The sequence below is a fragment of the Urtica dioica genome, chromosome 11, assembly GCF_054948205.1.
Source record: "Urtica dioica subsp. dioica isolate 48M chromosome 11, U.dioica_male_clone48M_v1_H2, whole genome shotgun sequence".
NCBI lineage: Eukaryota > Viridiplantae > Streptophyta > Magnoliopsida > Rosales > Urticaceae > Urtica > Urtica dioica.
In genome coordinates this window covers 19,552,184-19,579,720 of record NC_142766.1, presented here as the reverse complement: position 1 = coordinate 19,579,720, position 27,537 = coordinate 19,552,184, and the positions used below count along the sequence as shown (strand labels likewise).

Below are 27,537 nucleotides of genomic sequence, written 5' to 3'. Positions count from 1 at the left end.
GCCGCCCACCTAAGCGCATGTCTTCTCAAAATCGCACGATCGAACTGTCATTCACAACTAATCACACTTATCGAAAAAAGCCTCGTACACCAAACGGAACGCCATTTAAATAGCAACCATAATTTTAAATATGATTTGAACTTTTAAATAATTAGTAATAGATAATATCGAAAATTCCCGATAAGGGAGTGTCATGTTTTTTTTTCTTCTCGTTATTAATTACTTCAATTTTAAAAGTAATTTAGGTAAATAAAAAGATAATATTTCCGTAAATCTTTTTCCATTTGTCAATTACTTATTCTCTTATTGTGGACGATACCTAAAAAATGTCCTGGCTATTTTGCACGGAATTGTTTCTGGAATAATATAAACATAAGCAAGTTCTTATTACAATTTAAACAAGCAAACATTTTTTTATTTGTATTTTTTGTGCGCATATTCTTTATGGAATTATTACATCGAAACTAGGAGGTGATTGGTCCAAATCCAATCCGAACTTGCCTTACTGTATTAAGACATTTTTTTTAGCGTAGAAATATAAAGTTATAAACAGACATTTTTATTTAATTAATAAAATTTAATTCATTGACCTTTCCTTTCATCACTGCTTAAACCCTCATCACACGGATCTCATTTCTCACTGATCCAATCTCAGATTCGAACTCGCTTTCTCTTCGATCTCTCTGAGTAACAATGGCGAGTCGTCTCGCTCTCGCTCTCGCTTTCGCTGCTCTTCTCTTCACCTACTCAGTCCACTGCACTGAATCTCCGGCCAAAGACTCCGTCGCCGACAAAAAACCCGACGACGACGACGAAGATCTGAGCTTTCTCGAAGAGGCCGACGATAAGAGCGCCGCGGCTTCCGGAGAAGGTCACAAGTATCCGGAGATCGGCGACGAAGAGGAATACGACGGAGACTTCGACAACTTCTCCGATTTCGACGAGTCGGAGGGAAACCAGGAGGAGTACACGGCTCCGGAGGTTGACGAGAAGGATGTTGTGGTTCTGAAGGAGAGGAACTTCACGGACGTGATCGAGAACAACAAGTTCGTCATGGTTGAGTTCTACGCGCCGTGGTGCGGTCACTGCCAGGCTCTTGCGCCGGAGTACGCCGCCGCGGCGACGGAGCTCAAGGCCGAGAATGTAGTTCTCGCAAAGGTCGACGGATCGGAGGAGAACGAGCTCGCTCACGAGTACGACGTGCAAGGCTTTCCGACGATCTTCTTCTTCGTGGACGGCGTTCGCAAGCCGTACACTGGACAAAGGAACAAGTAAGTTCCATTTCGATCTTAAAAATAAATTGTTTAAAATTCATGTGTGTGATAATTTAGAGAGGTTATTATGATTTGCGACGTATTCGATATTTTAGGCTTAAGAAGAATTGTATGTTGTGACTGATCATGAGTTGAGAAATTTTGTTGTTTAATTACGAAAATTTTATTAGGGAGGCTATAATGACTTGGATCAAGAAGAAAACTGGACCTGGTGTGAGCAATATAACTACCACCGAGGAGGCGGAAAAAATTTTGTCTTCCGAGAGCAAAGTCGTTTTGGGATTCTTGAACTCTTTGGTGGTATGTCTGTGTCCTTTGTTCAAATATATCTGTATTTGTGATACACAATCAATGATTGATCTAAATGTTTGGTAGAACTTAGAAGTGACGTTGACTAGTATTCATGGTTTGAAATTTCTCTCAAGGTTTGGTGTATTTATGATAATCATATAATATGAAGAAAATTTTGCTTCTGAAGTGATAAAATTTATTAATGTTTGGAAATTGGCAGATGTGTATTTTAAAGATAAAATCATCGTCAAATATTATTCAGCTGTTATGTTAACCTTGGATAGAAGTCAGAACATTACTTACTGTGACAATTTATGCTACAAATATATGATGCATTTCAACAGGGCCCGGAGAGTGAAGAACTTGCTTCTGCATCAAGACTTGAAGATGATGTCAACTTCTACCAAACAGTTGACCCTGACGTTGCTAAGCTCTTCCACCTTGAATCTGAAGCTAAACGGCCCGCCCTGGTCTTAATCAAGAAGGAAGCCGAAAAGTTGAGCCACTTTGGTGAGTTTTTTTTTTTTTTTTTGCAGATTGATTGCGATTACCTATCAGAGCCTAACGAAATAACTTCTTCTTATGCACGCTTCTCATGACTGCAGATGGAAAATTTTCCGTGTCTGCCATAGCTGACTTTGTATTTGCCAATAAGCTTCCTTTGGTTACCGTTTTCACCAGGGAAAACGCTCCTACTATTTTTGAAAGTACAATCAAGAAACAGGTATGCTAAAATTGGAAATGATATACTGCATTGTTGTTCAATTCACATACTGATAAATCAGAGTTAATTTTAGCAATTTCATGGGGATGGAATAACATCAATGTGATTTTAATTTCTCAGTTGCTGTTGTTCGCCAATTCAAACGATTCAAAGACTATTCTCCCAGTCTTCCAAGAGGCAGCTAGTTCTTTCAAGGCAAAGGTATACCTTATAAGCTCTGGAGAAAATATATAAATGAAAGTCTTTAGTTATTTAACGTCTGTTTTTCTTGATTCTAATCAAGTGTTTTTCCATGTTAGATAAGAACTCATGTGTGAGCATCGTAGAATGAGGGAATTATAATAAAGTATACCAACTAAGAGTTAAATTTAGAGTGTTTAGTAGTTGGTATTCCTATGTTAGTCTGTAAATACAAAAGATTATGGTGGAAAAGAAAGGACGCCAATCATTAGAAAATGTGTGGAGAGGACCTATTTCCTGTGGAGGAGAGACCTCTTGTAAGTCTGGAGAATCGACCTTAATATTGCAATGGTTGAGGTTTGTAAGCACTGGTTCTGTGAGTAGGTGTTTGGTTAATATTTTTATTTTATTTCTGTTTGGCTATTTAACTTGCTTTCCTTTGCATTTATGTACTGAGAATTCCAAGACAGTATTTTGGTTATGGAATAGTATATTGACCAGTTATTCGTGTCAATTTTTGTCGGTTCTTGTAGCTTATCTTTGTCTATGTCGAGTTGGATAATGAAGATGTTGGAAAGCAAGTCGGGGACTATTTTGGTGTAACTGGTGATGGTCCAACGGTAAAGATATTCCCCCTTTATTTTTTCGCCTTCTTTCTATTTTTCGTTCCGATTTCTTGATTTTATGCTTTTCTCGTAGTTCTGTGATTTTAACAGGCACTTTGACTCTTTGTACGTACTTGCAGGTTATTGCATACACTGGAAATGATGATGGCAAGAAATTTGTGCTTGACAAAGAAGTGACCACAGACAATGTTAAGGTTGGAGCTCTCTCATATATATGTATACCGCTTCAAATAAGTTGTTTATTACCAGTAAAATTGTCATGTACTTGTCCCCTTGATAAGCCTAGACATTAGCTGTAATCAAACTGATGTAAATTTTACAGGCTTTCGGACAGGATTTCTTGGAAGACAAGCTAAAACCTTTCTACAAGTCTGACCCAATTCCTGAAACTGTAAGTTTGTTTAGTTGCATTGACCGTCCGTTTTCCCTCACAGTTTTTACATTACATCATAACTTGCTATAATAATCTGGGACAGAATGACGGTGATGTGAAAATAGTGGTTGGAAACAACTTTGATGCCATCGTCTTGGACGAGTCAAAGGATGTCCTTCTGGAGGTAAGAAAATAACAAGCGATCAATCCTGGTCAGTGGTTAAAGATTTTTAGAGGCTCAACTAATGATAAAAAAAAGCGATAATTCTAGATTTATGCACCATGGTGTGGTCACTGCCAATCGCTCGAGCCAACATACAACAAGCTTGCAAAACATCTACGAGACATCGATTCAATCGTTATAGCCAAGATGGACGGAACCAGCAACGAGCATCCAAGGGCAAAGGTAATCCCAATATAGCAACTTTCTGTTTGTTTATACGAGTTCATGTTTTTTTGCATATAGTAACTACTTTTTTTTTCTTTTTGTTTTTGTGCAGTCTGATGGATTTCCGACGCTTCTTTTCTTCCCCGCTGGAAACAAGAGCTTCGATCCAGTACGTGAAAACATGTATCATATTGATATTTTTTTCTTCCTGTTTTCTTAAAAGGATCGCATTTGCTGACACTTCTGGTTACATGGTCTTGACAGATTACTGTGGACACTGATCGAACTGTGGTGGCGTTTTACAAGTTCATCAAGAAACACGCATCGATCCCGTTCAAGCTCCAGAAACCAGCTGCGCCGCCGACAACTCCGTTGAGCCCCGATGAAAAGCCGGCGGCGGAGAAGATAACCGGCGATTCTCCGACCAGCGATGTTAAGGACGAGTTGTGAGAGGTTAACTTCTGCTATAATTTTTTTTTTGTTGTGCCGTCGAAAAGGAATAGCTGCCATAGATGAAATAGATGCAGAGCAACTAGAGAAGTCTAAACCTGACTTTCCCAGAAGAAGAAAGGAAAAAAGGGTATATTAAGGTGTTTTGATTTTTCTGAGTTTATATTTTTGTAAAACTGTTGTTCGGAGTTCGGACAGATTAAATAAAATTATCCTTTGTCTCTTAATTTTACTTTGTGAATTAACCATGATATTTTGAATGCTTTATGCTGTTTTGTTACATTTGTAAAGTTAATCCAGTAAGAACTAGAGAAACACCTCTGTTGAATTTGATTCAACATTTGGCAACAGGGTTGATCGACCCTTTTTTTTCAAGAATTTACCTGAAATATATGATATTGAATTTACATGATCAACTTGTAGATCTAAGTTTGTGCTTTGCAAACATTAAACACCGAGTTGGTCATGTATTTGTGACTGATATTTATCCACTTTAATTTGGGCAAATTTCTGACATTCTTGTTCTCATTAAACGAACTGATATATTATATATAGGAATATTCATATTTAAGTTGTTTGTTAGGCAGTTGGGCCAAAGGTTCGATCTGTTATTTTTGGGTTTCTTTCCAACACATTTATGGTGGTAACATGGGAGCATGACGTGCATTGAATATTTGGATTTTAATTCTCATATGAATAATAATATCTTTTTTTCATTATTGATGCTAGATCACTCATAACTCATACGCACTAGATACACGGCGCAATTAGTTTTTTGTTGCTTCTATTTTAGTAGTGGCACCATAACTCAAATAAGATATACATTTTAGTACATACAGCCTACAAACAGTTCACGTGTATTACACTAATAATAAAAGCGTGCTTAATGTTTACCAATAATCTCGGGTCAACAAGCTACGAAAGCAATTATTAAAGCAATTTATAATAATAAAAGAAGAAGAAGACACAAATGTACAATTTTAGTGGAATGTAACTGTGCCCATAAAAAAATGCACATATTTTTTGCATAAATAGTTTTTCTACCGCATGCATTTAGTGCTGTCAATTGGACCGAGCCGTTCATGATCTAACGCGTACGATCTTTTTTTTTAAAAAAGAGGTTTTGAGTCGGCTCAGCCCTCTTTAAAAAAGAATCGGACCGAACCAAACTTTATAAAGAGTCTGAGCTGGGTTGGGTATTTCTATGAATATATATATTTTTTTCATGATTATAATTTAGAATGTTTTGAGGCCCAATTTAAGTCATTTTCAAGTCCGGGCTTGAGCCCAGCCCTCGACCCCGAAGATCGATGACTTGATCTTGATTTGAGCCTAAGGTCTTATTCATTAGGCTCGGTCCGACCTCCAATAAAACAATTTTATTTGGGATCGAGCCTAAGCCTCGTTTGGGCTTGAAAAAGAAAGGTCGGACCGACCCTTTTACAACCATACATGTAATTAAGGATTTGGCTTCTCTCTCTTGAAGATTTTTGTTTGAAGGGCTCTCTCTTGAAGAATTAATACGCTCATAAATCCCTATATAGAGACATTCATTTAATTTTCCTAATTATTTGCCATAAAGCCATTGTTATTATTATTATATTTGGAGAAGCTATAAATTCCTTATCAAATATCCGTATAAATCTGTTAGCGACATCTCCCTATAATTATAAACAACTGTCATGTCATTATCATAGTTTATTTTTATCAACTCCAAATATATACTCTCTTGCTTAAGAACATCAAATATTTATATCCCAATATATTTTTCTTAACTCCGAAGAAAAATTCAACAATTATCAATGAAACTTCCTACACCGACACAAAAAGACCGAACAAAAAGAAAATGAAATCTCTTCGCTCGTTATAGGCGTGTTTATAACAAAAGTTGCACAACAAATCAGCACATTCATTATCATCTTCAATAAGGCAACGACACACACTAATTGTCGTTATTAATAAGTTAATAACGTGCGTGCATTTCGTTTCATTTCCCTTCAAATTTAATCCAAACCCTTTCGTTTATTTATTTATTTATTTCTCTCTCAGATATTCTAAACCCAAATTACTCTCTTCTGGTTTCGTTGGCGTGAATTTAGGCCTCACATTCTCGCCTTTCGCGCTTCCCAAAATCTTTTCTTTCTTCTTAAACCGCCTTTTGTATCGTCTGACCTCTCTCAGATTCAGATCCTTCCATTTCCAAATTCTCACTCCCTTCTCTCTCTCTCTCTAAAACTACCTTTCTTACACTGAAGTTGAGAGAGAAATCCAGATCTGCATTCTTTTCCCTCACTTTCTTGGAGTTCGACAATGGCAAAGCGATTCAGCGGTTTCTGGCTCTCGGTGTTTCTTCTTGTCGCCTTACTAGGACTCGCTTCATCCGCCGATCCACCAGCGAGCTCTCCGCCAGGTCCGGCACCGGAAGCCGACGTGGAATCGCCGGATTCGGCACCGTCTATGCCTCCCGCGGTCCCCGACGCTCCTAGCTCTTCGCCGCCGTCTCCACCGCCGGAGACTGAATCTCCTCCACCTCAGGCTCCGGGATCGTCTCCGACGCCGGAATTACCGCCTACGGACGAGGCTTCGCCGGATTCGACGCCGACTCCCACTCCGAGTCCTTCCGACGTAAGCGACGTCACTCACAGCAACATTGACTTCGACGAAGACAATGCGGATGAATCTTCCGGCGGAATGAGCTCAGCGAAGAAGGCGGGGATCGTTGTCGGAGTCATCGCAGCGGTTTGTCTGGTAGGATTGGGAGGCATCGTCTACAAGAAGCGCCAAAACAACATTCGCCGATCTGAGTACGGCTACGCAGCAAGGAGAGAGATTCTTTGAAGTGTCGAGTCAGATCGTCGTCTAGATCTTGGTTTTCCTTTTGAGGTCACCGAAAATTTTCAGTTCTTTGTTTCATTCGTTCTTTATATACTTCTTTTTTTAGTATCTCTAGTCTCAACTGGCCATCTGTCGTAAACAATTGGCTTAGGTATATGGAGGTATGATGATTCAATTCGATTCTTGAAAATATTCTTTCTCGGCGATATGTGATTGTTCTTAATTTCTTGTCCGTATTCATCACTTTTACACTAGAATAATATTGGATTCAAAGCTTAGCTTGATTTTTGTTTTTACTTGATCTGATTTGACTATGACGCTTCGGTATGGACTTCGATTTTTTAATCCTTATTTCCTTCAGTCCAATTATGCAATTCCAAAGGAAGATCCGTAAAAGTGAGAGTTTAGGCTTAATTAAGTTGTGTATGTTTGTATACTGTATAGTACACTGGACTGAATAGAATATTAGACTGACTTCTTGCTTGAGGAAGATCAGTAAAAGTGAGAGTTTAGGCTTAACTTGTTGACTTATTTTTTTTTTTTTTAATAAAACCTGGAGAGGAAATGAATGAAATTTACAAGTGTATTAAATTTAACGAATTAGAATTTAGAACTAGCTTAATTTTGAATTTCCAATTCCTATGTTTAATTATACGATCAGCTAGAAAACAAATATCTTTGGACCTGAACGTCGATTGCAGTTTCCTCTGGCCAGGAGAGATTCAAGTTCGACTCTTCCCAATCCCAAATAGAGAATCTAGAAAGACCTTTCACTATGAAGGCCATTTATTTGTCAAGTTTGAATTTCCACTAGTGATAACCCGACTAAAAAGTCAATCATTTGTGCTTTTACCAATGACACGCGTAGATTTAAGAACTTGCAGTTCACATGGGCATTGGAAAAGAGAAATTTCATTTTCTAGACCCAAAAGTTATGGAAATATCTCAATTAGACCCGCTAGTTAAAAAATATCTAAAATTGGACTTTTGTACCAATTTTGGACGAAAATACCCTTAATTCAAAATAACTCATATTCTTCTCTCATTTTCAAATCATCTTCATCGCAATTCTTGTCACTTTCGAATTAGTTGCGCTAGGATTAGAATTCTCCAAACCAAAAAAATTCCATAGTTTTTGAGGGTTTCGGAATCCATCGGGACTCGTCGGAACGTGTCGGAATCCATCTTTGGAGGTGATTTTTTTTTTTTTTTTTTAAACTGGGAATTTCCGATGAAGATCATCGGAATCCATCGGATTCCGACCGAATCCGATGGATTCCGATGGTCTTCGTCGGAATCCATCGGAAATTTCCGATGAAGACCATCGGAATCCATCGGATTCGGTCGGAATCCGATGGATTCCGATGATCTTCATCGGAAATTCCCAGTTTAAAAAAAAAAAAAAAAAAAAATTCACCTCTAAATCTCATTCAAATCAACCTTAAAAAAAATAAAAAAAATTAACCTCCGGTGGGCGTTGGAACTCGTCGGATTTGGTGTGGTTGGGCGTCGGAATGGGGCTCACGTCGGATTTGGTGTTCTTTGGTTTGGAGAGAAAATGAGAGTGAGAATGAAAGAGATGGAAAGAGATGGATAGAGGGTTTATTTTTGAATTAAGGGTATTTTCGTCCAAAATTGGTACAAAAATCCAATTTTGGATATTTTTTAACTAGCGGGTCTAATTGAGATATTTTCATAACTTTTGAGTCTAGAAAATGAAATTTCTCCATTGGAATTCGGTGCTAACGTAGTCAACGAAGAGTTATTAAAAGTTATAAGTTATAACACAAATACCGTATAATGGTCACCAAAAGCATAATGTTTAAATGATAAGATTTATTCATATGAATGAAGATCATATAAAAATCAAATAAAAAAAGAAGACAGTATTCAAATAACTCGGCTAAATTCCTTGTAATAAAATTCCATTATTCATTGCCCATGTACCTTTCTATATAATTGGTGTAAATAGTAAAAACTTCTGTTTCATTTTTACTACATTTTGGAACCTCATAGTCACCTCATTCTTCAACGGGTGGGTCGACCCAACGGCCATTGTCTTTAATAAGCTGGATCAAGGCATCGGTGGCGTGTTCCATCGCAATTCCACGTTTCAAAACCGTCTGTACACATTAAACTCTTTTTGTCAATATTTCTTTTACTGATACCAATTGTTACATTAGATTTAAAAACACAATTAGCATTTTATAGAGTGCAATAAGATAAATTGAACCTTTCCAACATAGAGGTCAATCTTTCCCGGAGCGCCACCCACGTAACCGAAATCGGCATCGGCCATTTCTCCAGGTCCATTCACGATGCAACCCATGATTGCAATCTGCCATGAATAATAATAAGATTGTTTAAATTAAACTACGTTAAAAAAGATTATTTTCTTTTAAATACTTACTGATACACCGGGCAGGTGTGAAGTCTTGTCGCGAATCTCAGCGCTTATTTCTTGGAGATCAAACAAAGTTCTGCCGCATGATGGGCAAGAAACGTACTCCTGCAATTCACGCTCTGTCAATTATGCTCTGCCGTGATACCTTTAATTGATAATTTATTTCCGGATTAGAAATTGGTCGTACTGTCTTGGTGTTTCGCATTCTACATCCTTGTAGCAGATTGAATGACGTGTTTCTCAAGAATTCAAAGTCCTTATCTTCGGCTTCCAATAGAATACCGTCTCCAAGTCCGTCGACTAATAGAGCCCCGGCATTGCTTCCCGCCCCAATCACCAACTCATCCCTGATTAAAATAAATATATATCAGTATTATCAAGGAGTATTAAAAAACAAGAAAATATTGAATCTCAAGAGCTACCTATGAATTCCGTTCGGGAAGTGAATGTGGTGGATTACGGGAAAGTTCAAGGAGTTTTCGGATAGATACTCAAATAATCTGGAACACACAGCAAGATAAACATGCTTCGTCAGTTATAAGCAAATCAAAATGTAAACCTCCAATCAATTGACTCGTCGAATGTTATTTTAGATTGTTACCTTCTTGCCGCGTGAACTCTGCTGGTTTTATCTTCGTCGAAGGGCAGATCATGAAGAATCATAGTGGCGTCAACGCCTTTGAGAATCTCGAGTTCTTCACGAGACTCATCACCGCGCAACGAGACAACCAAGCGTGTGCCTTGATAAAGAAAAAAGGGATCGGTTCACGTGAATCAATTATCAGCATCAACTTATTCTGGAACGAGCTTGTCATTCAACGAGAGGCGTACCGTTAGGCAAAAGCTTGTGGGCCCCACTTGACAGCTCGCTTAAGTTGACCAGAGCCATCGCGTTCGGCAACGGTTTTGTCAGCTGCTCCGACAAGGGAGTTATGACACCCATACTCACATCTATCAATCTCTTCAGAGCCAAACGCTGGTTTGTTGAAAGATAACGCATACAAAAAAAAAATGTCACGAATAGTGGGGACTTAAAAGAGTAGAATAGAAATCTTGGAACGAATCTCACAGCATCGTGGTCATCCGCCGGTGGGAGTTTCCTCAGTAAAATTGAGTCCACCGTTGCAAGATCCTAAACCAATTAGAGAAAAAAAGGTCACATACTAATATTTTTGGAGAAAGAAACTGATACATGTGCTCTATAAGCTGATACACACTTTAAATGGCATTCCAACGATAAGTTTCGCAGCTAGTGACTTGTACAGGAGCTCAGGCGTCTGCAAAAAAAAGGGGGTAAATGATATAACACACCCTGATAGTATTAGTCGATTTTTCAAAGATGAAACATATATATCTGAAAGGAATAATAATTAATACAAACCTTGAGCTGATCGAGCGAGACAGACATGAGAACGGAACCGTCGCGATGCAGCACACCTCTGTAGTCAACCTCATCACCCTGTAGTAAATGAACAAATAGAAGCCATCAAGTCTCCGCAGGAAAAGAAAAATAAAAGGATTAATTAATAAATTACACAAATCATAGATGATGAAAAAAAAAAGCAACCTCCTTTTGAGAAGGAAGATCACCAGACCGACGCTGGAAATCAAAATAGCGCCTGTGCTTCTCTTCAAACGGAGCCTGATTAAAAAAAAAATCGATAAAATAGAATATTATTCAGATTCTTTTCACACGTATATATGCATGGATTGATTACACAAGGCATTCTAGTCATATAAAACCCACCACACCACGCTGAAGCTGAGCAGCTTTGGTGCCTAAGTTAGCCAACCTTGTGCACGGATCAATCTCCTCCTCTGGCGGTTCCGTAAGCGAAACCCTTATAGTATCGCCCAAACCATCCTACACAATTACTATTTGACCATTACAAAACATATAACTTATTATTACAAAAAAAAAAATAGAAGCAATAAAGTTACCTGGAGGAGGGTACCGATACCGATAGCAGATTTCATCCGGCCATCTTCACCTTCTCCGGCTTCAGTGACTCCCAAATGAAGCGGATAATCCCAACCCTGAACATACATTTCAGCTACTAATAGCCGATAAGCTTGAACCATCACAACCGGGTTGCTCGCTTTCATTGAGAACACAAAGTTGTGGAAATCCAACTTCCGACAAATCCTCGCAAACTCAAATGCCGATTCAACCTAGTTCATTTTGAGCGACGAGATGTAAGTTTTTGGATTTGAGAAGAGATAATACATAATATTTAAGATTGTTTACCATTCCTCTAGGAGAGTCGCCGTAGTAGCTCATGATGCGATCCGAAAGACTACCGTGGTTTGTCCCGATACGGATCGCTCTTCCGTACTTTTTACATTTCTCGACCAATGGAGTGAATACCTGGCGTTGACATTAGCAAGTTAGAACAAACATCATCACAAGATTAACAAACTTGAGAAGGGATGGGATTAGATTAACCTGCTCAATATGCTCAAGTTCTTTCTGATATTCTTCATCCGTGTACTCTAACGTCTCAAACTGAGCACGCCTATCAGCTACAACAAACAAATCCTGGTTATGTTAGAAAAACAACTCCTGCTTTGAAGAAAAGCAACTGGATACGAGAAATATTACCGAAATTTCCTGGGTTGACACGAATTTTGTCAAAACAATCAGCAACTCTTAATGCAATAGTAGGAGCAAAATGGATATCCGCCACCAGAGGTATATCATAACTGCAAAATAAAGCGATAGTAATACATATTTACCACATTTTTTTTTTCTTCATTAAAATCCCAATAACAATTCAAATAAAAAAAAAAAAAAAAAAAAAAAAACTAATTACTTTTTCTGCAGAAGTGAGTTCTTGATTTCGAAACACGCATCGGCTTCTCTCTTCCCTTGAACTGTTATTCTAACAATGTCTGCTCCTTTATCAGCTATTCTCATCACCTACCAATATAATCGAAACTCAATTCAATAATTTAAAAAAAAAAAAAAAAAAGATTTAACCAACATAATTTAGATACATTTGTACTGATAAATTATCATCTATGTGTTACCTGTTCAACTGTTCCGGTGACATCCTTGGTATCTGTGGTGGTCATCGTCTGAATCCTTATCGGATGATCGCTTCCAAGCGCCACATTTCCGACCATCACCGTTCGAGTTTTTCTCCTCACTGTTTTGTTTAGCGACTCGCAATACTTTTGCCTCGGAACTGAAACACACGATTTTGAATCAGAAACGCCGAACTGAAGTAAGGGATAGATTCAGATAGATAATATATACCTAGCAAAGGACTTCCCTCGGAAGCCGGTTGAAGCTCGGCAAGGTCTGAACCGGACGAGGAATTCTTCACCGCCGAGACCACTCTTGTTCGGCCGGACTTGATCCTCCTCAGATCGGACACTCTCACGAAGCCCATGCTCTTTCCGAAACCCAGACCAGTGTCCCTGGTTTTCAGTCCAGAAAGCGAAGCTGACAAAGCTCCGGCAGCCATTTCCGCGACCGAGAGAGAGAGAGAGAGACGAGATTATACCTTTATTATACACAGCGGAGTTTCAGTACGAAATTCACTGACTCACAACCTCTTCAAAATTATATAGAAAAAAGGGAGGCTAATATACAAGGCCTTGTTTGGTTGATTGAAACAAATAATTGGATTAATAAAAAAATTAAAGGTTTTCAGTCTTTTCAGACTCCACTACTCGCTCTCTCTCTCCACCAACTCACCCATTATATGAATGAATAATAATTGCGTAATAAAATATGAAAAAGAAAACAAAAGGACTCTAATCTTCTCAGCTTTCGAGTTTCGACGCAATTGTACTTCGGTCCAACTAGAAACCAACTATACCAGTGACCAGAATTATACCTTAATTAGTTCAACTTAAACTCTCTTTTTTCTCGTCTGAACTTAAGGCTGAGAAAAGGAAGAGAGAAATTACAAGTGACTACCTTTGAGAATCTAGTCTCTGTCAACTGTTTCGCCTTCAAAAGCGACGGAGAAAGAACTCGAAGAGTCGGAGAGGAAGAAAACGAAGAAACGAAAGAAAGAACTGGTGGTTCTGGTAATTCTAGTCACTCTGGTTTTTATTGTTATTATATTACAAGTAATAATTAAGGATTTCCAATTTTCAAGAGAAAAATAAAACTTTTTTTTTCCCATTTATTTAACATTAACACATGTAGTGGTCAGTTTTGTGGGTGAAGACCGTGAAGAGAGAGAGAGAGAGAGACAGACAGAGAGACAGACAGAGAGAGTTAATCAACAAAGACGTTTTCATTTTTTTAATCCACAACTTATGGTGATTCCTGAAATATTCAAAAACTGAAAGGACTAAGTTGCAAAATATCCTACCCTTGACACACGAATTGATAATGACAGAAGAATCTAAAAGAAGAGTTTTGAAATATTCCCAATACGATTCCTGGAATACAACTCCCAATATCCAGTTATCTTCTCTGTATGATATTTCCCGTGGTGCCGTCCACGTTTTCAAAAAAAACTCCCAATATCCAGTTATCTTCTCTGTATGATAAAATACAATATCTATTTATTAAGTACTATGAATCTATGCCCAATTAGTCAAAGTATTAATGTCTCACAATTATTTTTTTTACCTTATAAACACGGAAGAATTAAATGGCCTGCATTGTCTTCTGTGCTTATCTCTTCAATCCCATATCCATTTATAATGCATACTCTTTCGCCAACTCACACTCTATTGTACAGATATTGTGTTTCCAAAATTAAAAATAAAAATTAAAAGCTTAAACAATTTTCACACAGCATCGACGGATTCATTAATAATTGAAAAACCTTATAACATAAAATGTTTATAAATGTAAAAAATATAAATCATAATAACATGTTTTTGGGCTATATTGATCTTTTATATTAAATTCACAATCCCACACACAAGAATAAAAACTATATTTCCTCTCATGCTACTAGAAAATATATATATATATATATATATATATATATATATATATATATATATATATATATAACCGAATCTACAAACAAAGAGTCTTCACGAAGTATGTTTTCTTCCCCTTTCATGATTCCACCAACGAATGTCTTTCAAGGATCGCAACAGTCTCTACATTTGCACTGCAAAACATTCATCAAACGCCAAACCCAAGATTCAAATTACACTATGCGTATTGCTTGGCTTGTAAGAAAAGTAAACCCGAGAAACATGACTCACCTCCCGGGCCGGATAATCTTGTACTTCCCTTGTACGGTGAGGTCAACGATAGTTGACCCGGCTCTCCCCGAGGGAAGCTCTCCGGCATCGTAAACACAGGCGCAGTGTTTCCATAGGCTCTCGAAATCCTTGATGTCAACGCTGCTCGGTTGACCACTCAGATTCGCGCTCGTGAGAGCCAATGCGCTTCCGAGCCCTCGAGAGACCGCCCTTATGAAGTCGCTGTCGGGAACTCTGACTCCTATGCTCTCAAATCCTGGGTTCAACGACTTTTCCAAAATACTCAAATCCCCTAAAGAAGAAGAAGAAGAAGAAGAAAAAATGTAAACTTTTTATTTGTTTTGGGAAAAAAAATGTGATTAATTTAGATGGTGGTACCTCGGTTGAGGACGACGGTGACAGGTCCCGGAAGGAGGGACTCGAGTAGTCCACACGGTAAGTGGTGCGTGTCGGCGAAGCGGCTTATATCTGCCACGTCAGCGACGCATATGGCGAGTGGGCTCGTGTGTTTACGGCCCTTAATCTCGTATATCCTGTTCACTGCTTCCATGGAACTGCAACATTTTTTTGCAAGATCAGATCACAAGGTTCTGTAATGTCCAACCATTACAATATTTAATGACAAAGCCACTTTTTTTTTCATTTTCTTAAGCTTAGTAATTAAAGCACATACCATACACAAATCATTAATTTTTAGGAGAAAAAATCAGTTAGAAACTTTGTTTTACAAATTAATTCATTGTAAAGCCCTGAAAGAGAGACTAAAGACTTGAACTTTTAAAGCTCTATGAGAATACCAAACATTTTCAACGTGGTTTTCCCTTGGGACTTTCCACAAACAGTTTCAAGGCAGCGATGACCCAAAAAAAAAACCCAAAACGTACCAAGCGTCGCAGGTTAATCCATAGAGCGTGTCTGTGGGGACAGCGATGACCTTTCCAGCTCTGAGAGCCTCACAAGCTTCCTCAGCGCAATCCATGGACGCCGGATAAACCAGACCAGTTCTGTCCTCAACACAAACGCCGCCTTTTCTGTCGCAACTCGGAGCCATTGTTTTGCCAATCGTAATCGAACGCTTGTGCGTGAGCGACACGAAATCGATCATGGGCATTTCTAAAAACAGTCCGTGGTTCAGAACTTCAGTGTAGCATGTAAATGAAAACCCAAACAAAAATGGAAAACAGAAAGGCGGTGAGTGTAATTAGAAGGTACCTTTAAGCATGAGTGAAGTGCGAAGAGGACGAGGTTTGAGGATCGAGAACGTTGAGGGAAAATTCGTCGGACAACACTTCATAGTCAACGCCCTGAATATTCGTCGCCGATTTTGGTCTTAAAAGTCCGATGCACTAGTTCGTTAGTTAAAAAAAATTAGTAAAAAGTTAGGTGTCGTTTTCTTTAAAAGACAAATAATAAAAATGGGTAAAAATTGTCTTACTTACCCACGAAGACAAGTTTTTGTAATTTCAAACCAAGAACCCTAGATCCTAGTTTCTGATAGAAACCTCAAGCAAATTCATGCTTTTTTTTGTTTACGACCACTACGAAACAATTTACCATAAAGATTAAAACCCTAAAAAAATACCATGAGCTCTCTAACCTTTGATATCTTTTCTTCTCGGCGCCGAAGAAAATGATGGTGGCTCTGCGGCTGCGGACTCGTACGGATATGCGGCTGTGCGTGCGGCGATGTGAGACGCCGGCGGAAGAGTTTGGTATGATTCGAAGAAGAAGAAGAAGAAGAAGACGTATAGACTTTTGACCGTGGGTTTTGATGTTTGAGCGAGAGGTTTTAAAAAAATTGTGCTTTAAGGGCATTTGTGTAAAAGAGCACATATTTGTAGAATTTTTTTACATTTGCCACGCATAAGTATAATTATAAGTGTACTAATCACACATACTTTCTAAAATTTCCATTTGAAATTAAGATATCAAATAAATTATCAATTGCTCTATCCTCTATGTACCAAAGTTTGAGTTATCGGGGTAGTATATCGCTTACTGTCAGATCTCGATAACGAAACGTACAAAATCGAAATTTATAAAAATCGGAATTTACTGCCCGTGATGTTAAAAAAAAAAAGGTTCGAACCAGTTAAAAACTTTATAAAAATCGTAATTTACCGTAATTCTAAATATAAATATAAATAAAATATATTTAAATAAAATAATAAAAAATTATGAAAACTTATTTTATAATTATTTATTATGAAAAATCTACCGATTTTTTTTTTTTATGGAAAACCCACGATAAATCATTGCGATAAATGATATATCCATAAAATCATAAAATCTGAGTCTCTAAACATATCTCATACCTCGAGTCAAACGATAACACATTGTCCGGAAAAAAATTACACACAAATAAAATTTAAATACGATAAAAATAAAAAAATGAGAATATTTTAGTAAATTTATTTATATAAAAAAAAAAGGCATGAAAATAACAAGGAATATAAAGTTTGACCCAAAAAAAAAAAAAAAAGTCTACCCCTATTAAATAGGCATTTGTGTGTAAATGAAAAACGAGTAAATGAATGTCAAGTTGTCAACTACGTTCACTCCTTTATTCATACAAAAAATTCGTGCATATCAATAATTTGAAAGCATCCACAGCATATAAGATTCGATGCTAATCCTCTTTCTTGAACGCCTGAGAGAGGCAACATTTTACCGGTACAACTGGTGTACAAAAAATATATATCCCAAATCCAGGCACAATCCGTATTACACAACTCAACAAAAAAAAAAACAAAAAAACACCCATACACACACAAGAACCAAGCTAGCCAACACAAACTAAAAAACAAAAAAAAATTGAAATTTACAGGTCCAGAGAACGGTTTTTTATTTATTTATTTCAACTTATGGTATGGGTTGAGAAGTTTGAGCCTGCACCGATGAGGCTTGCCATCTCCGCTTCCATCTCAAAAACTCGATGATAATGGAACTCCCGCTCATGGCTACACCGAGCCCCGCAAAAGTTGCCAGCAATACACACAGAACTGCTTGGACATGAATCTGAGAGCCCACACAAAACAATAAGTGAAAAGAGAAAGAAAAAAAAAAGCTAAAAATTTTAGTACTTGAGCTTACCAAGGAGTAAAATACATGAGCAAATACAACCACCAGACCAAACTGAACCGAAGCGTAAACCCAAACAAATCGTCTTTTCACTGCACACAAACGAAAAGAAGAAATATAAAACCGAGTTAGGCCACGTGAATCCAAGATTATAAAAGTCGATGAGCATACTTACCCATAGTCGAAGCTGTCATCGACGAGAGGAGACCGAGTACACACGAAAACGGAAGAGAGATCGCAATCGCTCCTGTGCCCAATTTACCCACCTTCCCACACAGAAGAAAGCAAACCAAAAAAAAAAAGTATTATAAACACAGAGATAAACACACAACATACGGAGAGAAACCGAGAGAAAATCATTTACCAAAAGCTGCTCGAGAAAGCAAAAGTAGGCGAGCATGCTAACAATGACGAGCACCGGAACTTCTTGCCACACCCTGCAACAAAGTCAAATCAAAACCATTCATTCATTTCATTTCATTTCAACTGTAATCTTTAAGCTCAAATTAATCTCGATATCGATCTTCGCTTGCCTGAACCCGCCGGTCTCGGCTTGGTGAGTCCGACTACTGTGGCGAGCGCGGACGCTTTGGACTCGCAATAGAGTGACTGAGAGGTTACGAACTTCTTGCTTGCAGATATCGCAGGTCTTGTTCCCTTTGATGCTGAACCACTTTATGGCACACTCTTGGTGGGCCAGAGCGAGCTCGCCTTTGCAGCTACACTCAAGCTTGAACGTATCTCCTCCTTCGCAGAGCTCGACAAAGCAGATTCTACACACCGCCTCTTCTTCTGCTATGTCTTCTCCACCGTCGGCCACTTCGCTCTCTGAAACAAAAATCGCAGTTGAAGTGCTGATCGGTAAAGGTTTACTTGTCTAACAATTCAAGCGTACCGGGATTGATGATGGTCGGTGAAGAAGCTGTTGCTATGGCGTCGGATTCTTTAGGCCGCGGAGTCGCTGGAATGACTCGGAAGAACGAGTCCATTCTCTTTATGCTTTTGTCTTTGCTATTTGCAGGGACCGAAAGCGATCGAGCTATATTTCGAGTCAGACTTGGTTTTTTCTGATAGACCAAACAGCAAGAAACGCCTAATATTAGAAACAACAGAAGAAAAAAAATCCCTAAAAATCGACTCAATTCAGCTAATTTTGGCTTGGCTCAATCGCATACATGATTATCCTGAAAGAAAAAAAAAATTAATAAATAAATAAATTTAGTTACGGTTCTGCTTGGAGTGTTGGTGACGCTTTCGGTTGGAGTTGCTTCTGGATTCGGATCCATAAGCTGAGTAACTGGAAGAGAGGAAGTTCTGTTAATTCTCGGCGTGAAGAGCTTAGTGAGCGATAACGACCTCACGATCGAAGGCTTTTCTCGCGCCGCTGAACCGGAAGCCATGGATTCCAGCGCCGAGCTCTCGGCCTTGTCGGCGTCCGAGGAAGTTCGGTTCTTGAAGCTGAGCTTCGGAAAGAGAGATTTCTTCGGGGGTTTGCCTCTCGACGAGGACGACGGTCCAGGAGAGGCTTGAGCCTTTCCGGCCGAAGAATCGGGGGTGAAGAAGAAATTCACTCGCTTCGGCGTCGGACTCGGCGTCGTCGGCGGTGGAGGCATCTTGATCGCGACAAACTCCGGCGAGGAAGCCTCTGGTTGCCTTGACGGAATCTCCAGAACTAGGTTCTGGCGCTTCCACGGACGAGATTGTTCCATTTCTTCTCCGATCGTGATCGTCGAACTTTCGGCCTAAAAAATTAAAAACACCAAAGGAGTGATTAAAATTTGTACGACCAAATACAGGACTGTAAAAGTGATGGAGACCCAGGAAAAAAAAAATTGCAGCGATAAATATAAAATACAGGATAAGAGTAGTTGAAGAATAAAAAATTCGATCGCAAAAGTTAAATACAGAAACGGTTGATGAGGGCACAGTCTGCGTAATAACTCCATGAAAATATATATTTATTATAAATTGAAGATATATATTTTCATTCTGGTTGGGTTTCTTTTCTGTCAAAATGTTTTCAGGCTTTACTTGTCATCGCTGATTCCAAGAACTCACGAATTTCAACCCTTCGAATTTTCGAAACCATATATCATATAATAATATTTTACTACTCTGTATGTGCTCACACACACACATCATGTGTGTGTATGACAGTGGTGTCGATTACAAAAACATTAAAGTAGCTGAAATGACGAGAGATAATGTAATTAAAAATAGTAAAACTCAAATGAACTACATAATATATATACACTCAAAACCTTCACAGAACAGAAAGTCGGGCTTTATACACATGAAACAGAATGTGAATAACTAAATACTCGAATGGTAAAACAAGGATTTGTAAGAGAAAAAGAAACCCAAACGCTTGCTTCATCGAAAGCTCTCAAAGCATGAGACGTTTTTTTTTTTATGATTTAAAAATGGAAAAAACAGGAGTCAAACAGAGGTCAAATTTGTCAAGAAACTAAATTACAAACAGATAGGAAAAGCAAATTGAAAAGACAGTGAACAATCAGAACCTTAAAAAGAGTGTTTGTTGATGTTATTGTCGTCGTATCTTGGGACGAAGAAGAAGGATTGTCGTCGTGTTTTTCGTCGGAAGTTTTCATTTTTTTTTTTTCAGTGATCCTAAATCCAAACACGTCACTAGATCGAAGTCAGACCCCAAAAACCGACCATCAAAAGAAAACAAAAAGGGGAGGTTTGAGTTTCTCTGAGAGACTTAGACAAGGACAGTTCGTGTTTTTCTTAGTTATTTGGATACGAAGAAGATGAAGAAGAAGAAAGTCGAGAGAGAGAGAAGCATATATTAATGAAGAGAGGAGTTGTGGTGGGACTAATGAATTGAGTGGTGTCAGAATTGTTATTCCATTGTTGGTTTTTGTTTTTGCTTTGTTGACTCACCATAATTATTGATTTATAACTAATTAGTTTTTTTTTAAAGATCATAAGGAATTTAGGAAAAATATCAAGAATATCCCTCGTATTTAATCGAAATGCAAGATTTATCCCTTCGATTTTTAGAAATAGTAGACATATCCCTTCAGTTTAATATAAATGACATATATCTCCCTTAAAAAATGTTATATTACAAATATCACCATTTTCGTTTATGTTTTACAAAAAAATAATTTAAATTTCCCAAAATACCCTTAGTCAAATAATTTTTATTTTCTATTTTATATACAAAAATATTAAATTAAAAAAATTTCTTTATAAAAAGTTAAGGATTTTTTTTATAAAGAGAGATTTTGATTTTTTTAATAAAATAGTAAATAAATATTTAATCTATTAAGGGTATTTTGGCGAGTTCAAATTATTTTTTGTAAAAAAGTAAACGAAAAATGTGATATTTGTAATATAACTTTTTTTTAGGGGAAGTATATGTCATTTATATTAAACCGAAGAGATATATCTGATATTTCTAGAAATCGAATAGATAAATTTCGTATTTCGATTAAACACGAGTGATACTCTTAATATTTTCTATTTCCTTTATTTATGTGTATACTCAGCGGTAGATGTACGAAAATACGTATCGATCATATTCTAATATTAATTTTATTAAAATTTTATGTGCATTGAATAATTTAATTTACGTCCATCGAATAGTATTTTCTATATCAAATATTAAAGTTAGTCATATGAGATCGATCTTGCGTAGTCACCAAAATTTGGCTAATTTTTATATACGAAGCTTTCATTAGAAATAGGGTATAACACCCTCAAATACATGAGAGAAACATCTTACCATGCATATCATGAACTTAAATTGAAATAAATCTAGCACTAAATACATGTAATCAATCGACTTATGCAAGCTTCCGACAAAGGGAAGAACTACTAGCACATTAGAAATCGAGCATTCATAAAGCTCTTTCAAGTTACCCACAATGGTTGGTGAAAAAACTCACTCAACTGAAGTCCGAGGACCATGAGGAAGATAATTCTTCATCCCATATAGACTAGAATCTAACAAGTTATTCAAACTAGGATGAGGGACAACGACTAATCCGTCTCCCATAAAAAACACAAGCCAAAAAATAACCAGCGCAAAATAAAGAGTTCATACATAAACAAAAATAAACAGACAAGACAATAGTCCAAATAACTGATAACTGACCAAAAAATTTGAAACGTCAAAACCCGAAACCCAAGCCTCCAGCTTCCGATACTTCTCGCCTAGAACAATCGCTTCATCCCATTGAAGATATCCTCATTTCCAACCCCCGAAGAGTTACACGACCGTACTTTGAGAAGCATTTTCCGAGGAAACACCGACCCAGATCTTGAGGTGAGCCACCAAATGCCCGTCCAAAGATGACTTCATCCATCCATGTAGCCCGCACTCACATAACCCTGAACCAAGGCAACAAACTGTGGCCGGTCGAGGCTGCTTCCAGCGAGAACAGGCATCACCAGCGCGAGCCATCTAAAACAATGAGTCTCTAGCGCCATCGACCAACGCTTGTCATTGAAAATCTCTGGTACGCCAAGGGAAGGGAATCGCTGGAGAAGAAGGTTGAAAGGCAAACAGATCTGACAAAACAGAAGAATCTCAAGGGAAAAGAGAATGATAGAAGGAGGGAAAAGAGAATCTTTGCCCCCTCCCAAGTCGGAGCCATGTCGGGTGTTAGGAATCCTGGGAGGGAGCAGCGGGGGCGATATTAGATCTGAAAATCCTAGGGTTTATTCTGGATGAAACTAGAGCGAGAAAGGGTAATTTTCGCTTAGGATGTTATTTTGTAATTATTTTATTATTATTTTGGATTTGGGGTTTGGGTTGTGTAAGAGTATAAATGCTGCTCTGCGACAATGACAGTTATGAGTGGATTGCCAAAGTTTGGCTATTCGTTGTACTAGTCACGCGTTTATTGAAACAACCTACAAATCGACACCATTAGATCAAGATGGATTTAAGGGAGACTAACTCAATTAAACTTTGAGGTGACAATGACACACGTCAATGTCATATCATATCTAGCGGTATAAAATAAACATTTTACTTCTGACTCAAAATTCACGCTCGATGTTAAATTGATACATTTTGTATAGGAAAATACTTTTTGGCACGTTTCACGACTTGAAACGATCCACTCACAAGTTGACACGTGGCACTGAACAGCCACGTGTCAACTTGTGAGTGGATCGTTTCAAGTCGTGAAACGTGCCAAATAGCATTCCTCTTTTGTATAAGAGAAATAACACTAAAGTACAGGAGTTTCCATAACCCCTAGCTTCTATTTTCATCATTTCAAAAAGTTCAAAAAATTTAATAAGCTAACTACTTTGATCGTGTTCGTGCATCTAAAGAAGAGAAAATCTCATTCGATTGAGATTATCGCTTGATAATATTTCTCAACCAACAAATCTAATTTGTTAGTTGAAAATTTTCCATATCCTCCTAACCAATGATAGGCGTGCACCCGGGCTTCTACAAACGGTAAATGTGAATGAGCAAATAAATAACATTGATTGTATATAACTAATAACTCGAGCTCCAATTAAAATTGGATAAAAGTCAAGAAGATATTCGCTACTATTCGCTTTAATAACTCGGTTCTTATTCCACTAATGAAAGCATGCAATTCAACTCTTGATTTTACTAGAACTAGTTTTTATCCCATATGAGAGCGCCCATATATATCAATCCTCCAAGTACTATTATACCATTTCATACATAATGAGCCCTGAGTGCCATTGACGATCTGGAGTGATAGTTCCAATCATAATTGTATGACAAAAGTGTGGCAATCAATTTTGAAAATCGATTCGTATTGAGTAAACATTAACTATTTTTAAAACAGTTGGATTTTATATTTGTAAATCATATGACGAACTCCTAAGATGTAGGTAATGAAGCTCTAATTAGCTATTAGCGAATAAGTCAAACCTAAAATTATAAGACCATGTAAGAATTAAGATCAAATTTTATATGATCACCATTGTAACTTCAAAACGTATCTTGTAATTGTTTCTTAAACTCTTAAAAAAACCTCTTCAAATTTTGTACATAGCATTGAGCAAAATGCTCTCACTAAGTGTCACTATGTGATTTTCAATTCAACGATCAATAAGATTGATCACCAACCAAATAAAGTGTTTTATATATTTAAAAAAAAAAATTGGAGCCTCGAATTCAAGAAAGAAAAAAAAATACTTGTGGAGAGGAAGTGTTCCAGCGGGTAGACTATATGTTGGTCGTAACTGCATAATTGAACTTGAGGGTTACAATAAAAAATTGTTAGTGTAACCCTCGTTCGATGAATATTGAAAATGAAAAATCAATGGCAAAGGTCGAGAGGAAGAATATGAAGTGGATGAGAATTTTTTAAATTTTAATATTTTAAATTAAAACGATTATATAATTTGTGGTGACCTTGTCTATCTAATACTTTTTAAATAAATATAAGAAAATAAAAATGAATGAATGTACGTGTCCAAAAAGTTCAAATAATCTAGAAACAATACATTGGTCCATGCTAGTGAGCATAATAATGTTGATAGCTAATTGTCAGCACTTAATTACCTAATTTACAAATATTTCTTTGCCGCTCCTTCAAAGTTCATCAAACTCGTGCCGATCGTATCGATTATTTCTTCTTCATTTTTTTCTTAATGGAGTATCACGTGCATGTGATAATGTTTATGTGATTATATACACCATAACTGAGTTTATCGCGAGAAGATAAATTCAAGAGATGGAGAATCACGTGCATGTGATAATGTGATCATATATACACCATAACTGAGTTTATCGCGAGGAGATAAATTCAAGAGGACCATGGCAAACGATGATTTGTAGAGCACCGTATTATTAATTTACACAAATCTTAATCCACGACCATGATATTATTATCCACGTGTGTTTGTGTGTACTGTGTACACAACGTACACGACAAATAGATTAGTATCTTGTACTCTTCACAATAATGTTTTGCCACTTATTACTCTCTCTCTCTCTCTCTCTCTCTCTCTCTCTCAGATTAAAAAGGTTTTTACAACCCTTGAACTTGCAATCGATTGCCTTTTTTGCTTTAATTCAAACACTACTGATGTGGGTCTATATTATTACTCTTCTATATTTAATTTTTTTCTTCTTAAAATTAGAAAGGCTTTTGTTATATTTTTCTAATAATAGTTGTAAGTTTTAATAGAGATGTGGAGTATCTATTATAAAATACAAAGCAATGATTTCAATGGATACGATAAGATAGTGCGATATTGGTAAATGCCATGACACATACATACTAATTAAAGTGACGTTAAGTTGGAATCCATTATACATTTTTTTTTTTTTTACATGATGATCATTCTGACTCTATAAACTAGAAAGTCGTATATATCCTGACCCAACTCAAAAGAATTACCTTAAAATTTTGAACTCCACGTGATTCACATATTCCATGCAAACAAAAAATTAAAGCAAAAAAAAAAAAAAAAAAAAAAAAAAAATTAACGTTACTTTTGTTTTTATTCACAAAGCTTGTAATGGAAAAAAGAGATAGTGGTCCGGATTGGAAAAAAGAAAAATAAATAGAACGTTCTCAAGTTTTGATTTTGAAACTAGGTTGAATTTATGTTAGAAATGCCAACTTCATTTCTCGTTCTTAAAACTGAATTAAAGCAGATACTCAAAGCAAATGTCTGAAGGAGTTATTACTACATAAAGTTTATCATAAACTTAATATTTTTTTATTTACGTACTTGGCAGAAAATAAAAAGAAAAAACATACTTTTTTGCCCTTTATTCTAGTAACCTATGGTTCACGTGGCGGGAAAACTTTTGATTTCTATATTGTCATTGTAAACAACAAGTCAGCAACGTTATAGAAATTGTCATTAAAAAAAAACGAAAACAAAATCGCGGACTCAAGCTTTTACTTGAATTGACTAGGACACGTATCTGATAGAACATTGCTTACATAAAAAGTTTTGTAAAGGTGAGACGTGAAAATGTAGTATTCTACATTTTTTTTTCTTCTAAAGGATTCATGAAACCAAATTTAAATTCCTAGGTAGAGGTTAAAATTTAGGTTTAAGACATTACATATTTATATATATATATATATATTATTGAAATGGGAAAGTCTCACATTGATATTGTGTGTAAATGAACATGTGTTTATATATTAGTTGGATCTCTCTACTTAGTACCAATTGGTTTTAAGATAAAATTTAACATATTTACAACTAACTGATCAAAATTCATCAGGACAACTTATTTAATTTAATAATCAATTTTTTAAATATTTTTTTACCGAGTAATTCTCAATGAGAAATTTCATTTTGTAGACCTAAAAATTATCATAATATCAAGACTAGACCCATTAGTTTAATAATATATGAAATTGGACTTTTGGACACTTTCGGACAAAAATGCCCCTAAAATTCAAATAATCCTTCTTCCTCTCTCATTTCAAACCATTTTCATCTCGCTCTCCCTCTTCATCACAAGTCTTGTCACCTTCGAATTGGTTGCGCTAGGATTAGAACTTTCGGTGTCGATGACCTTCAACCCAAAATCTCCTATGAAATCCGATGAAATCCGCCAAAATCTGATGCAATCCGATGATTATATATATATATATATATATATATATATGAATTTTCAGGGGTATTTTTGTCCGAAAAGTGTCCAAAAGTCCAATTTCGGATATTATTAAACTAATGGGTCTAGTCTTGATATTTTGATAATTTTTAAGTCTACAAAATGAAATTTCTCTTCTCAATAGGACGTGATACGTGCTTGTGATTGTGCTCGAATGCTTCTCGAATCATGCTAATAAAGAGTTTTAAGTTCAACGAATCGAACATCGGCGACAACTAGTCATAGTTGTAGGGTTTTACTTATAATTCTTTTTCTTCTGATAAATCTTTACTTATTCCCAAAAAAAAAATGTGAATTTTTAGTTTATCTCGACGAAATTGGTTTTCATGATACGTAGAAGTTATATACTTAATTAGTTTATCTTACTCGAAATTTATATAATTTACTAGTAAAAGAATTCGGTTAAAAAAATTCACCGAAATATCATCTTAATTAATTTAGTCAAAATTTATCTTGATCAGTTACAAAACCATCTTAATTGATATCATCTAAATTCAACTTGATTAATAATATAAAAAAAAAATCCAATAAAATAATTTCAACAAATTTCGAAATATATGTTAAACTTAAACTTACTAACTTCCCAAATTCTTCCATACTGTATTGTAGGCTAGAATAAAGTACGTATCAATTCCAAATGTCACACTTACTTGAGGTTCATAATCATAACCCAATAAAAAATTTCCACCATTACAGATAGCAGTTAACTATCAGTCAACTTCAGAGATTAAAAAAATATATATAACAAAAGATTTGGATGATTACTTGTTCCTTAGGCAGTGGGATTGTTGATGCCCCCATAGAGATAATCAGTAACCACTTAGTGGATTGTGGAACAAGATCTATAAAAATGAAATTTGCCATGGTGGGTGTATCTTCAAAAGTCTTTGATGCCTCCTTTCCAGAACCACCATATAAAAGTCTTAAATGGCTGCCAAAATAGCCCACAAGAATCGGTTAAATTATGAAAGAAATGCCTAATTGGTTTCTTTTCCAGATCCTTATCTGTAAAACCTAATTAATGCCACATAGACATTCCAAAGCTGATATTTCTTACAATCATTTTTTTTAATCTGCTCTTTAGTTGTTCCGATATCATCCGTGCAAGTG

At 36.6% G+C, this 27,537-nt stretch overlaps 5 protein-coding genes across 6 annotated transcripts; 2 read left to right on the top strand and 3 right to left on the bottom strand.

The window, feature by feature from the left end:
- Positions 1-572: 572 nt before the first annotated feature.
- PDIL1-4 (PDI-like 1-4) lies at positions 573-4,533 on the top strand. The gene is made up of 12 exons (XM_089630580.1): positions 573-1,271; positions 1,445-1,574; positions 1,910-2,075; positions 2,171-2,289; positions 2,410-2,490; positions 3,003-3,089; positions 3,215-3,289; positions 3,418-3,486; positions 3,572-3,652; positions 3,740-3,874; positions 3,969-4,025; positions 4,121-4,533. Exons 1-12 carry the CDS (start codon positions 694-696, stop codon positions 4,304-4,306), a joined length of 1,764 nt encoding a protein of 587 aa, XP_089486706.1. The 5' UTR covers positions 573-693; the 3' UTR covers positions 4,307-4,533.
- A 1,750-nt stretch (positions 4,534-6,283) lies between these two features.
- On the top strand, positions 6,284-7,425 carry LOC149382086 (uncharacterized). The gene has a single exon (XM_089629803.1). It carries the CDS (start codon positions 6,617-6,619, stop codon positions 7,142-7,144), a length of 528 nt encoding a protein of 175 aa, XP_089485929.1. The 5' UTR covers positions 6,284-6,616; the 3' UTR covers positions 7,145-7,425.
- A 1,551-nt stretch (positions 7,426-8,976) lies between these two features.
- Positions 8,977-13,626, bottom strand: HDS (4-hydroxy-3-methylbut-2-enyl diphosphate synthase). The gene is made up of 20 exons (XM_089630125.1): positions 13,474-13,626; positions 12,805-13,054; positions 12,576-12,733; positions 12,359-12,465; positions 12,148-12,248; positions 11,992-12,068; positions 11,794-11,913; positions 11,487-11,717; positions 11,293-11,409; positions 11,113-11,187; positions 10,927-11,004; positions 10,763-10,822; positions 10,615-10,677; positions 10,377-10,521; positions 10,147-10,285; positions 9,968-10,045; positions 9,733-9,892; positions 9,552-9,650; positions 9,375-9,479; positions 8,977-9,264 (listed from the first exon to the last, which is right to left on the bottom strand). Exons 2-20 carry the CDS (start codon positions 13,013-13,015, stop codon positions 9,163-9,165), a joined length of 2,226 nt encoding a protein of 741 aa, XP_089486251.1. The 5' UTR covers positions 13,016-13,054; positions 13,474-13,626; the 3' UTR covers positions 8,977-9,162.
- Positions 13,627-14,520: 894 nt separating this feature from the next.
- LOC149382084 (DHBP synthase RibB-like alpha/beta domain-containing protein) lies at positions 14,521-16,493 on the bottom strand. 2 transcript variants are annotated; one of them, XM_089630126.1, is made up of 6 exons: positions 16,330-16,493; positions 15,945-16,078; positions 15,617-15,845; positions 15,111-15,286; positions 14,733-15,024; positions 14,521-14,635 (listed from the first exon to the last, which is right to left on the bottom strand). In XM_089630126.1, the coding sequence occupies exons 2-6, from the start codon at positions 16,024-16,026 to the stop codon at positions 14,581-14,583; spliced, it is 834 nt and encodes a 277-aa protein (XP_089486252.1). In that variant the 5' UTR covers positions 16,027-16,078; positions 16,330-16,493; the 3' UTR covers positions 14,521-14,580. The 2 variants fall into 2 exon arrangements, with proteins under 2 accessions (XP_089486252.1, XP_089486253.1); XM_089630127.1 differs by having other exon boundaries at positions 15,945-16,061; positions 16,330-16,441.
- An 866-nt stretch (positions 16,494-17,359) lies between these two features.
- Positions 17,360-20,650, bottom strand: LOC149382083 (RING/U-box superfamily protein). The gene is made up of 8 exons (XM_089601045.1): positions 20,336-20,650; positions 19,040-19,555; positions 18,709-18,880; positions 18,347-18,641; positions 18,178-18,250; positions 17,989-18,079; positions 17,826-17,905; positions 17,360-17,750 (listed from the first exon to the last, which is right to left on the bottom strand). The coding sequence occupies exons 1-8, from the start codon at positions 20,423-20,425 to the stop codon at positions 17,595-17,597; spliced, it is 1,473 nt and encodes a 490-aa protein (XP_089457171.1). The 5' UTR covers positions 20,426-20,650; the 3' UTR covers positions 17,360-17,594.
- Between the last annotated feature and the right edge of the window lie 6,887 nt (positions 20,651-27,537).

Coding starts and splice junctions, on each gene's coding strand:
- LOC149382084 (XM_089630126.1), bottom strand. CDS start 16,026: ATGAAGTGTTGTCCGACGAATTTTCCCTCAACGTTCTCGATCCTCAAA. Junction 15,025..15,110: donor CACCGTCGTCCTCAACCGAG/GTACCACCATCT, acceptor CTTCTTCTTTAG/GGGATTTGAGTATTTTGGAA. Junction 14,636..14,732: donor AAGATTATCCGGCCCGGGAG/GTGAGTCATGTT, acceptor AATGTTTTGCAG/TGCAAATGTAGAGACTGTTG.
- HDS (XM_089630125.1), bottom strand. CDS start 13,015: ATGGCTGCCGGAGCTTTGTCAGCTTCGCTTTCTGGACTGAAAACCAGG. Junction 11,410..11,486: donor GTATCGGTACCCTCCTCCAG/GTAACTTTATTG, acceptor GTAATTGTGTAG/GATGGTTTGGGCGATACTAT. Junction 10,046..10,146: donor AGAGTTCACGCGGCAAGAAG/GTAACAATCTAA, acceptor TGTGTGTTCCAG/ATTATTTGAGTATCTATCCG.
- LOC149382086 (XM_089629803.1), top strand. CDS start 6,617: ATGGCAAAGCGATTCAGCGGTTTCTGGCTCTCGGTGTTTCTTCTTGTC.
- LOC149382083 (XM_089601045.1), bottom strand. CDS start 20,425: ATGAAAACTTCCGACGAAAAACACGACGACAATCCTTCTTCTTCGTCC. Junction 18,080..18,177: donor GCTTTCTCGAGCAGCTTTTG/GTAAATGATTTT, acceptor CTGTGTGGGAAG/GTGGGTAAATTGGGCACAGG. Junction 17,751..17,825: donor CTCATGTATTTTACTCCTTG/GTAAGCTCAAGT, acceptor GTGGGCTCTCAG/ATTCATGTCCAAGCAGTTCT.
- PDIL1-4 (XM_089630580.1), top strand. CDS start 694: ATGGCGAGTCGTCTCGCTCTCGCTCTCGCTTTCGCTGCTCTTCTCTTC. Junction 1,272..1,444: donor TACACTGGACAAAGGAACAA/GTAAGTTCCATT, acceptor AAATTTTATTAG/GGAGGCTATAATGACTTGGA. Junction 2,491..3,002: donor CTAGTTCTTTCAAGGCAAAG/GTATACCTTATA, acceptor CGGTTCTTGTAG/CTTATCTTTGTCTATGTCGA.